Raw genomic sequence first — 12735 nt, forward strand, 5'->3', positions numbered from 1 at the left:
GCCTAGTAATACAGTTAAGAGTACAATAATAGCTGCCATGAGGATGTTATACAAGTGTACTTCTGACTGACATGATTTGCAGATTATTTTCTGCTTCTTGTCTGACTTTTTAAACCATAACCATGCCCAGATAATGGAAGTAACTCCAGTCTTTTTCTAAACTCTTCCTCCTCTTCATTGTGTGCACTATAGCGAACTATAAGAAACAAACTAAATCTAAAGTGGTCTGTTTAATTTTGTTTGCCATACTCTTCAAATTTGGCAAGGCTTTGATGTTATTGGTTCTTTTATCTGTGCTTTTAACATTTCTGTTTGTGTAACTTACTATCTTATTATTACTTATTATCTTATTATTACTTCCTTTCATCTGCCATGAGCAGGGTGGGTGTAAAAAGTGAGGGATGTACTGTCACCACAGCTGCAAACAACCTAAACAACCAGTAGGAGTCACCAGTGCCCCAATAATGATGAGAACCCTCCTCTCTAATCCTGTCCTTTTAAAGGTGATGGAAACCAATACATTTACTTACATACGATTTTATAATTCTTTATATTTCAACTCCGCTGTATTTCAGAGGGGAATATTGTACTTTTTTTCTCCAGCATACTTATCTGACAGCTGCAGTTACTAGTTTGGAGATTAGTAAACATGCACCATACTCATAAACTTCCTCCAGCACTGTATTTTTAAACACTGCTAGATGTGATTATTGCCAGGTGACTGCACATTATAATTGAGCCTCAAGACAATTTCACACAACCCAGTTTGTGGGCTGAGAGCGCGCAGGTGAGAGGTGGAGACAATAAACACGGGCTCATGTTAGAACAAGCAGCAGAGGAGTCATGTTCAAGCGTTAAAGAAGGACAGAGAAAATGTAAGTACACTAATGTTAATGTATTACATTCACAACTGAATATATTACTGAGGCACTATGTTAAACAATTTGAGGATATGCAGAAACTAATGTGCAATTGTGTCACTATTTAATCCACTGTGTCTGTAAGTCTTAACTTCCTTCTCTCCTTTTGACAAAAGTGAAAGCATTTAGGTAGGAGAGTAAGGAAGATACAAATTAATATTTTATCGGTTGTGATAAAATTACATAATTTAATTTACATGAAATGTTCTTTTTATTGAATACATGGAAATGGAAAACTACAAAATAGCCTTAAAAATGACCTCACTTTGACATTGTCACCTCAGTTTATGAACCACTGTGTACTTTTCAGTTGCTGTTGGCCATGGATGATTTTGTTCGTAAAAAATTGACTGAATGGGATCTGAGCGAGTGGATCGAAAAATTTAAAGGTAAAGTATATTAACATGCTTCTTTGTTGAGCATAGATATAAATTCAATGGTTCTGGTTCAAGACTGGCAGAAACCAACAAGCATGGCTTAAGCAGTACAGGGTAAGAGCAAAGTCCTGAATCTCAAAGTCAAGACAAGCAGGAAGGACAACAGAAATCAAGTACCAGGAACCTGCATATTTTGTTGATGATAATGACAAGATAGTTGTTTTAAGGAAAACAGGAAGAATGAATTAATGCACAATGAAGAAATCAGAAGGGATTTGTGATGATTATACAATATTGATATGACTAGCCAATACTGAAACATCTTACTATCTACTAATGCAGGCATAAAAGTGCTGCAGCACAGTTCTTTAGTACAATGGTGACATTTTCTTTACATTTTAAGAAAATCTTGATTCTGGGAACTGTTACTCTGAGTACAGAAATGCTTATGGTAGATATCTTATACATTTTCACACAATTAGAAGACAATTAACTGGAGAGTATTAGCATGAAGTTGGGATCTCAGCACAAGCAGCACTGAAATCAAGACTGAAAAATGAAATAAATAAATAAATACTGCAATCAAACCAACATGCATTCAGCTCATGTAACCACACTATTTATTACCTCTCAGGCTGTAAGGTGGCTGATGAGACCGATGAATATGCGAAGACTGGGCAGTGATTTGGAGGTGGAGGGGTGCATGCAACAGCAGCACGAAGGAATTCAAGGCAGAGAGAAAATCATATTTAAAAAGACTGCAGTAAGATGGTAGGCTTACAATAAAGGAGTGTTGCCGTGCTGTTGAACAGATGTGGCCAGCTGATGAGAGCAGCTGATAACACAACTGACAGCCCCAGACAATAACAGGAAAGAAATTATAACTGAATGAATGAAAAATAAGCTATAGGCCAAAGCATGCAAGTGGATAGTCTTCCAGAATGATCTTTCACTAATGCACCATTTCACTCACATTAAGATTGGTTGATTAGAATTGAATTCTCATTTGTGCTTGTTGACTGAACTTAATATTCTCTTTTTCTTTATTACAGATGAAGGCATTGATGAGGAAAGTTTTTACTGCCTTGATGATCAAGACATTGCTAACTTGATGCCAAAAGTTGGACCGAGGGCAAGGTTCAGGAAAAGATTTAAGTTGTTAAAGGTAATGTTCTGCTTCTACTATAATTGCACCTAAAAATCTCATTTATGTAGAGACAAGCATTCATAATGTACAGGAGCATCAATACGTTTTAATGACTTCTAAAGACAAAAGGATTATAATACTGTAAAATATTATAAATCTGCAACTATTGTCTTTTGTCACCAGGGAGAACAAAAAACAACAAATCAGGAAACAGTTGATTCTTCTGCTCAGTTGAATACAGTTTCATACAATCAGGTATCATCTATCATCATTTATTATAATCATATACATTATATTTTCAATGTCTGCTCAGAATTTGAAATGGCCTTCCACTTAGAATATAACTTTTATCTGCAGTGTCAACAGGAGTATGAGGAAGAACCACAATCTGCTGAGGTAAGGACAACATTGAATTTTATAGACATATAATTAATGAACTTTCCTCTATTCTTCATGCACAAAGATTTAAGCCACTGAAGTGTCCTGAAACAGAGTCATCTTTGACTAAAGAATTGTCTCATTGGATCACATGTTCACAGGTTCATCATGTTCATTCTCAGGTTTGGCCGTCCACCAGTGACACAAGTGATAAAGGTGAGATACACAGTATCTTATTCATTACATGAGTTCATTAACGTTTTCAAGGCACTAACATTATATAACTTTCACGAAACAAATGTATTGAGACCAGGTTTTAATATTGTGAGAGGAACATACAACAAACTTATCTTTTTAACTTGTTTTTGTGTTTAAAAAAAACAACAAACAAACAAGGAAAGAGAGAGCTGGATCTTCAGGGTGAGTCCAACAATTGGCAGTCACCAACTAAAAAACCACGACATGAGACAAGACTGGGATCATACACAGGTATTTTTATTAGTTTCTAAGCAATTACAACCTACTACTGGCTTATGTGATTTTTTTTACTTGTATAAGAAATGCCTGTTTCTCATTGGCTGGGCAGGGTGTGTTAAAATCTCATTACAACACCTCAAACAGTCAACAGCATACATATTACATATTTCCTGAATGTATATTAAACCATGGGTAAATACCTCTGGTAAATAACAACTGTGACCTTTGATTAGATACTGTTTTAAACCATGTCAACCTTTATATCTTATGGTAAATGGCCAAATAAGCCTGATGATACACTGTGAGGTTTCCTACATTGACTTGACAAAGTGCCTCTCATGATTTACAGTATTTTCCTCCTTTTCTTGTATGAGAAAAGCCTCTTTGTGCATTATTGTGCATTCCTGGATTCATGGTTCCTGCAGATCAATTCTTTACTTTCACTCTGACAGAAAACATCATAATGACTGATGTGAAAAACATCATGAGATGCGTCTATAAGAGACTACCTCACCAAGACAACAAACTCAATAAGTTCCTGAAGTAAGTATTAACTTTCCATTATCCATATTGCATATTCTTCTTGGATAACACCTGTATTTAAACCTGAAATAACTGATATTTTGTTAACTTGGGCACACAACATTAGCTGACTATCACTTTTTTTAAGTTGATATCCAGGAGTTATGAAGCAGCATTAGCCTTCATACTGAGCTGTTTTTTGTTTTTTTGTTTTTTTGCCACCTAACAATTTAAGTCAAATATTCACTTACTAAATGCTCCATGTTCACAAGCCGATTGCTAACAGCTGCTAACTCACTTTTCTGAGGATAATTCTATGAGTAAGCCCCTTCACAAACAAGTTAACCATTGTTAATATAAAAAAACATAATAGCTGACCACATTTAACTCATATTTAAACTCCTGTACAAAAGGGATAAAATCAAGGACTTGGAGACAGACAAGAGGGAGCTGGTCGGTGTCTTTGGTAAAACTGGGGCTGGAAAGAGCTCTTTGATAAATGCTGTCATTGGACACAAGGATCTCCTGCCTTCTGGAAGCATCAGTGCATGTACCACTGTCATGATTAAAGTGGAGGCAAACATGAAGAACTCAAAGTATGAGGCAGACATTGAGTTCATCACAAAAGAGGTAAAATGAGCTAAAGATGTTTATCTTTATTTGAAGCTATTTGAAAAGTCATGATCTATCTGCATTACAATTGCTGGTTATGTTTCATGCAATATAACTCAGTTAAACAATTTATTTTTTAGGAGTGGAAAGAGGAGTTGTGGTCCATGTTTAATTTCCTTGGAGATAATGCAGATCAAGAAAGTGGTCAGGATGACGATGATGATGATCGTCGTGACACTGTTGACAAGCTGTCAGCTCTGTATGGAGAAGAATGGAGAAACAAAACCCCTGAAGACCTCATGGATGGCAAATATTTCAGAGAAATTCCAGAATTTCTCAATTCCAGGAGGAAGATTTTGACATGTGAATCAGTAAGAGAAAAGATATAACTACAAACCCATATCACATTTACCATTCTTTAGCAAATTATTGATAATATTATCTACCAGTAACTAAATTAAATTTTATAACTGATTTGACACATTCCAATCAGAATTTTGTCTCAGTCATGGTGCCGGGTCTCATTGAGATCCTGTTGCAACCATTCAATATCTGGACCCAAAAACAAGCACAGCCTGGAGACTGAGAGAGGTTTAGACAGTTTATTGTGGATTCTTTCTTAAGGGTGGTCTGAAGGCTTGGCTGAAATGGACAGGATACAGGCTGCAGAGGGCAAGGCAAGGCAAAGGAGCTGGTGGCAGAAGACAGAGATGCAGCTGGTTGGAACTGGTGTTCTGGTGGAGCTGGCGTGGAGGATCTGAAACACAGGGAAAAAAGGAGTTACTGATGTCCAGGAAAAAACATCCAAAAAATTACACTCACAAAAATGTTCTGAGGACAAGAGCCTAGAGAGTCTGTACCACATATGAGACTGACAATCTGGCAGAGTCTGGAAGTCGGAGCCAGGGTTATATACGGCAGTGGCTTGATTAGTGAAGTGGATGCAGGTGAGCAAGATAGCAGCTGCAGAGGAGGCAACCCAGAGTCACGCCCAGCAACAAAGACAGAGACAAACATGACACACTAGGGAGGGAAAACAGGAAACAGAAGGAAAGGGAGAGGCAAAGTCCAAACTCTAACAGATCCACAATGACATTGGCAAGAACACTGAAATTCCAGAATTTCTCATTTCCAGGAGGAAGATTTTGACATGTGAATTAGTAAGAGAAATCAAATCAATCAAATTTACCATTCTTTAGCAAATTATTGATAATATTATCTACCAATAACTAAACTCTAACTCTCCTTGTGTTGCCTTAATTATATTTTATTATTTATTACAGGGTAAAGAGCTTTCTGCAAGATGTGTCAAATTCACAAGAACTGACTCTCAAGATGAGGAAATAAAGAGGTGGTATTGGCCAGTAGTGAAGTGTGTGACTGTCAGGGTGCCAAATAATGATCTTCTCCAGCATGTCACACTCGTGGATCTTCCTGGTAATGGAGACCGTAACAAGAGCAGAGATAAAATGTGGAAAGAGGTAATTTATTCACATGCACTGCTGTTTATTGTGTGTTACTGTCTTATCTGGAAAATGTTACATCATGTTATGACAAACCACTGATAAATAATTATCCATAATAACTTTGTTATTTACGGTCATTCAGGTTGTTGGAAGATGCTCCACTGTGTGGATTGTGACTGACATTAATCGAGCAGCATCAGAGAAAGAACCCTGGGAGATCCTGGAAAACGCCAGCAGCCTCATGGGAAACGGTGGCGAGTGTCAGCAGATTCACTTTATCTGCACCAAATCTGATCATATTGAAGATTCGGATGATCAGTAAGTGATTTAAGATGCCAAATATAGACTAATTAAATATAAAAATCCATATTACAATACAGAAGTAAGTAATGTCACAACGTTATGGGAAAGGAAGATAAATGTTTTTCTTGTTAGTTTAGGGGCAGGGGTTTTCAAAGTCTGAAACTCGCGCACCCCTCGGACAAAAGTGAGACAACTACACTCAGTAATATCAAAAACAATATTTATAGTGTAACATGAAAAAGCTCATGTGATGATATATTTTCCAGCTGATCCAAGAGGGTTTTTGGACACAAAGGGTATAAATTAATGATTAATTTATTTTAATAAATTTTAATCTGAAAAGTAACTAAAACTGTCTAATAAACTAATGTAGTAGAATAAAAAGTCCAACTTTACCGATGAAATATAATGGAGTAGAAGTATAAAGTTACATAAAATGAAAATACTCAAGTTTAAGTACCTAGAACAAATAAATGAGTGAATGTATTAGTTAGATTCCACTGCTTCAATGTATAACTGTTACGATCCTCTCTCTCCATTTTGTTCATTTTAGAGGCTCTTTATTGCCACAAAATGTCAAATATCAGAAAAATCTGTAAGCTGTATGTAGGCTGCAACAGTTTTAGTTCATGTTGAATCTAAAACTCAGATTTTCACTGTTTTAACTGATTTTACTGTGGAAACTGCAGGAAGATCATCAGGATTTCACTTGACTTGATTTGTGACTTGCTTGACCTGAGTAATGACTTGACTTGATTTTCACCACAGTGACCTGGGACTTGCTTGAGACTTGCACATGTGACTTACTCCCAATTCCTATTGTAATTGACCGAATGACAGTTAATGACAGCATTCATAATCATTCATAAAGACTTCATATCCATGACAGATGCCATGTCATGGTTATGATGGTGTCATGTCAGTCATATGCACACCCCTTTAAATAGTGGTCCAGATAATTTTGACTTTGATTGTGAGAGGAAAGAAGACGACTGCAAAAAATATTGAAATTTCAGGTTTAGCGCTCAAAATACTGCATGAGATGCCTCTTAATGCAAATCTTTTCTTGTAGTTCAGCAGCCCGAGCTCTCATATCCAAAAGAAACATGAAAGCCAAAGAAGAAGTGACCAAAGAATTCAAAAAACAAAACAAGGTTCAGGTGAGTTTTATTGAGTTAAATAGAGTAACATAAAAATGTCTACAATTGCAAAAGTCTGTCTTAAAATTCATTTTAAAATGTCATTTTAATCTTTTTTTTTCAGAAACATTTCAGTGCTGACTGCTTCAAAGTGTTCACAGTGAGCTCCAAAGAGTTTCTTAAGAAAAAACATCTGAACTCAGAGGAAACTGGTAGGTGAAGTGAGAACTTATATGAACACAAAATGTGCATCTCAAATTTCATTTTAGTTTACTTTAACCACTTTATCACAAACAGGAATGACTAATTGGAGTATGGCGTTTAAATACGTATTGAAATATGTACGATGCAAACAACCTTTTTTTTTTTTTTTTTGCAGAAATACCCAAACTTCAGGAATTTCTGCAAAATCTCAATGACGATCACTCTGAGGCATTAAACTATGTGTCTGGAGCTCATGGGATTCTCTCTCTGATTCAAGGGGCTCGCTGCAGAGACGTGGTAAGATCAAGAAACAAAACTTGTTCAGTTGTCTTCAGTTGTCATAATTACCCACGCCAGGCGGGATTATACCATCGCTAACATGGTACAAACATCGACTTGGACTCAAAGATGAACAAATTAATTTTGGTGGTTTCAAAGGTGAAAGATCAAAGTCAAGAATAGTCTCTAAGTGAAAACAGCATGTTTCTCACTGTAAATAATTAATAGGAATCACACTTGTATAATAATAACTTATATTTTGCTAAAAAAAAAAAAAAAAGACACACACATATAGTTAATGCCTTTCATAAAATTCCTTCACAGATTCAGGTCAAAAGAGTCGTAAACTCCATAATAAATCCCTTCACAGCCTTCTCTACAAACATATGAGATTGGACAGACATTTTTCTTTATTTTCTTCAATTTTGTAACTCTTATTTAGGAACGACTTTTTTTTTTTAGGATCTTCGGGGAGCATATTAGCTGCTCACGCATCTGTCTCACCTGCCTGTGTAGGTTTATCCATTTCCATATCCAGATGTGAGAGTTTCCAGACTTGAATTAGTCTGGCGATGCCAAACTAGTGGTCATACTGAAGACCTCAGAATTTCACAAATAAATAAACAATAATACCTAAATACTGTCTTGAAATACAATAAAAACAAGTAAATTGTATTGTAGCATCATTTCTTTAAGTTATCAATGTGCTGTGTTTGATTCCAGGCTGACCAAAAAACAGACGTGTGCAGAGTCCTTGAAGAAAACATGAGGCGTGAACTTGAGAAAGTCAGAAAACCCATGGAAGAGGCTTATGAGGCTTTTGACAAATGCCTGAGTGAGGGGGTCGAAAACTCAAAAAGTTCATGTGGAAGAGTCTTAAAGTTCGCCTTATATCCTGTATGTATTTCAGTTAGACTTAAGTCAAGACATCTGATTTTGCACCTCACATGAGCATGTTAACTGTCTTTCTGTTTTGTTGCAGACTAGGACAAAAGGTGGTGCTTTCCACAAGATATTGAGGTGTGTTGTTGAGAACGGTGGCATCCACAAACCAAAAAAAGGGCAACAAATAAACCTCAATATGAAGTTAGCTTCACGCCTGAATGACAGCATTGATGAAGAATTCAAGAAGACCTTCCCGTAAGAAATGATGTTTTATTGAGGACATTAAAGCCTTTGTTGACTGACTGAGGAAGTGAAAAGACACTTTACTTGAAAGTTAAACAAATTATATAATATAATGTATACTTTATGCAATTGCATTATTGACATTTGTCATTTTTTTTTCTTTCTGAAATATTTCAACTTGTTAAATTGTTGTTAAATAACTTGTTTCAGAAATGAGAGGAAATCTGGACCATTCAACGGGGTGATCAATACATTTTCACTCGACACAGAGAAGCTGATTGAAAACTACAAAGATGTCGAACTGCAACTGATATTTCTGAAGACAGAGGTAAATTTGAGAATAGTACCATCCTATCCATCAGTGCATTATCAAGCTGTTTGTCCAGGTCAGTGACACTTAGAGGGTAACTCTGGTATTTTTCAACCTGTTGTGTCTGACTTATACAACAACAGTTTTTTAAATTGGTCCAGATTGCTGCAGCCGTCAGACATGAAAATAAAACTGTGATGTGAAAGTACATCCACTAAAAGTGCTTTGTTTTGCCACTGACAACATGTGCACATCAGGAAGCAAGCCCTGCAAAACAAAAGCTAACAGCTTGTTAACGTTTGTTTCATTAGCCTCAGAGGCAACTATTTGTCATTTTCATGAAGATAAGGCCCACAGAGAAGATTCAGGCTACAGTAAAATATATATGTAAAAGAGCAAAAAGCTTTATTTTTATTTTAACAATATGTTCATTGATTCTTTATTTTTTCTAGGAAGAAAAAATAAATATATATATTTTTTTTAATATATTTTTAAAAATATATATTTTTTCTAGGAAGAAAAAATAATGACAAAAGTCAACAAAATCATCCGGGAATATAAGAAAACAATCTACAGCAGTCTGATGACAACAATCGAAGAAAACATGCAAGAATGCTATGAAAGTAAGATTAAAGATCATTACATGTCCAACTTGAGATTATAATAATACACATTTACATTCATTGTCATTGTGTGGACATTTTCTGTTTTCTTGTAGGAGCAGCAGGATTTAAAGGAACAGACTCACTGAGAAACATGAGGAGCACTATTGAGCAGCATGTACATGATTCAAAGAACATGATGTTTGAACAGGCTCACGTTGATATGTTGACCAAGCTGAGATGTTTGAAGGTTTGTCACATTTTGTAATAGTAAAACATTTACATCTTTATCCATGATCCATCATTTATGTGAAGACATTCAAGTGGAATATGCATCATTATAAAAGCTACTTTTGCTACTAAAACACTACATGCTGTCCCCTGGCTCAAGGGAAGCAACATAAAGAAGTAAGACAACAACTTTAATTTGCAGAGCAAATTTACTGCAGATTAAGTTAAATAAGGTTAACAAATGGATAGAAAATAGTGGCTGATAACAATGCTACTGGTCATGGCTGCAGTGTGAGAGGAAGAATGTGGGTGGAGCTGTTTTCAAGTGATTTTTTTAAAGCCAGCCAACAGTTGCCAGAAATCAGGGGTGATGGAGAACCAGGTGACCTGCAAAACACAGCAAACAGAGCAACTTTAGACATCACAATGAGCTGTCACAAACATGAAATATTTGTTACTAAACTGACACACAAACATACTGAAGCTGAGCTGTTAGTCCTTTTGCCCCGTCTCTGCCTACAGCCACCATCACACACATATTTATGTTAATATGAATCTATACGTTATTTCATCAGAAAGTCATGCTGTGCCTTTAATTCACATAGGAATCAGCTAATCTTGAACACAATATTTGTCCGTGTGAGTGATAGGTGATAAATATTTTCATGCTGATTTAGGAGTACATCCTGAAGACCCTGGAGGAAACAATGCAGAAATCAATGGAGCTGTCACTCAAGACAGACAGTGACTTACTGCCAGGTAAAGGCAACATATTTAGTATTATATACATACATAGTATTTTACTGAAATGTACATCTCAACAAATTTCCAATAGTGTAATTTAATAGTGCACTCATAATCAATGCATTTTCTTCTTCCTTTGTTTGTTTTAGATGTTACAGTGGAGCTTGCAGAGGTGATAAAATACTACAATGAACTGAAGGAAGCCTAGATGAACAGTCACTGATTTGGTAAAAGATTTGTTCAAATGTTCACATAATGGCCTGATTACAAACTGTTCTGAATCATGTTAACAGTGTGTTTGATCCATCCAGCCAGCAGCTGCACTGAATCCATGACATGTGCACAGGTACATTTGAATGGAAGTGATGATCTAAACCACTGTTTGTCATCACTGTTCACTAATGTCACAACCTTGATGTTGGATGTTTCAGGTTTGTTTGATGAGGAGAAACAGCAGAGGCTTGATTTCACACTGAAGGTCCCTGAGAGAACGTTGATTAGAGATGTGAGGCCAAGGTCAAGTTGTTATCTCTGTTGTGTTTGAGAGTTGTTGATATGTACTTTGAGTTTCCTTGTTGTGAATTACATTTAAAGAGTGTTTTTTATAGGACATTATTGCCTTGACATCATTGCCTTTAACTGATTAAAGACCAGAGACAGAAAATGTGGGGGATGAAGAGGTGGGTGGGTGTGGTGGGAGGTGACATGCAGAAAAGGTCCTCAGTCAGATTCAAACCAGGGAGTTTGTGGTTTTCATGGTATGTGTCTGAGCCAGTATGCACTATGATGATGTGTTTTTTCCTCTTCTTGAATATATTTTGATGTTTTTCCATCAGCGTTTTTATTTTATGATTTTAGTCATGGTTAATTGGGAAGGTGTCGCACTTTTTATGATTTTATTGGTGTCTACATTAAACCTTGGACCTTAAATGATATCGATCAATGATAATGTTCAAGGACAAAGCTGTTCCTTACTGCAAAATAATACTTTGTGTGTTCATGTATGATAAAATTGAAATAACTAGATCGTTGTAGAAAATAAAAATAAGGTAGAAAAAAAACTCATTCAGGTATTTACTGAACTGTTGTTTTGTGTGTTTGTTGAAATCTTAAACTGATTCTAAATGTATAAATGTATTTGGATATATTTTTTTATGCTGCATTTTGTTATCAGCACTCATCTTTCTTTGCCAGTCATCATCAGTGCACTGGTACTCACTCACTTGGTGTTTGTCTTTTTCATGTTTATTTTTCAAAACATTCACTGCTCAGGTGACAGGAGTGTGAGCAGTTCGGGAATGTTTACATTGTGAAATGCTGCACACATAAATTTCAAGCTTTCCACACAGAAATGTGCGTTAGGTGTGTCAGTGAGCTCTGAAACTATCTCTGCACAGTCCTTCTGACAACAAGGTTAGTTCAGCTGTTGTTCTGATAATAATTGCTCTTCATGTCCAAACATGTTCAGTAGAGGTGTGTTATCATTCAGGATTTATGATAACGGCATGTATTGGTTCATGTTTGCAAACTGACACTTACTTACGCACTTAAGCAAAGTGGCACATTTGGACACACAGATGGGCCAAATATGGGGACAAACATCATTGTACTGAGGTTTAAGACTGTTTTTATTTCCTGTTTTATTACTGTTACTCTAGAAACCTGAATATTCCTGTGGTGTACTTCTCATGCCTTAAAGGACAGTTCACTCTCAAAAGTATATATTTTTCCCTCTTACCTGTAGTGTTATTGATCCATCTTTTTCCGGTGTGAGTTGCAGATTTTTGGAGATATCGGCAGTAAAGATGTCTGCATTATTTTGAATATAATGGAACTAGGTGGCGCTCTGCTGGTGGTGCTCAAAGTGGCAAAATATACATTTGAAATACCTTATGA

The 12735-nt window shown here is 36.1% G+C and overlaps 1 protein-coding gene across 7 annotated transcripts; it reads left to right on the forward strand.

Moving 5' to 3' along the window:
• The first annotated feature begins 698 nt into the window (after positions 1-698).
• On the forward strand, positions 699-11354 carry LOC146309528 (nuclear GTPase SLIP-GC-like). 7 transcript variants are annotated; one of them, XM_084744676.1, is made up of 24 exons: positions 699-875; positions 1231-1309; positions 2350-2462; positions 2628-2699; positions 2802-2840; positions 2984-3038; positions 3219-3311; positions 3752-3842; positions 4235-4451; positions 4574-4804; positions 5717-5914; positions 6042-6217; positions 7275-7362; positions 7466-7553; positions 7721-7842; positions 8548-8721; positions 8807-8964; positions 9163-9280; positions 9777-9885; positions 9981-10114; positions 10773-10854; positions 10989-11066; positions 11155-11185; positions 11271-11352. In XM_084744676.1, exons 2-22 carry the CDS (start codon positions 1243-1245, stop codon positions 11045-11047), a joined length of 2484 nt encoding a protein of 827 aa, XP_084600802.1. In that variant the 5' UTR covers positions 699-875; positions 1231-1242; the 3' UTR covers positions 11048-11066; positions 11155-11185; positions 11271-11352. The 7 variants fall into 7 exon arrangements, with proteins under 7 accessions (XP_084600802.1, XP_084600803.1, XP_084600801.1 ...); XM_084744678.1 differs by having other exon boundaries at positions 701-875; positions 3005-3038; positions 11151-11185; positions 11271-11354; XM_084744672.1 differs by having other exon boundaries at positions 702-875; positions 11151-11185; positions 11271-11354.
• Positions 11355-12735: the final 1381 nt, after the last annotated feature.

The sequence above is a fragment of the Lutjanus erythropterus genome, chromosome 19, assembly GCF_056507025.1.
Source record: "Lutjanus erythropterus isolate fLutEry1 chromosome 19, fLutEry1.hap2, whole genome shotgun sequence".
Lineage (NCBI taxonomy): Eukaryota > Metazoa > Chordata > Actinopteri > Lutjaniformes > Lutjanidae > Lutjanus > Lutjanus erythropterus.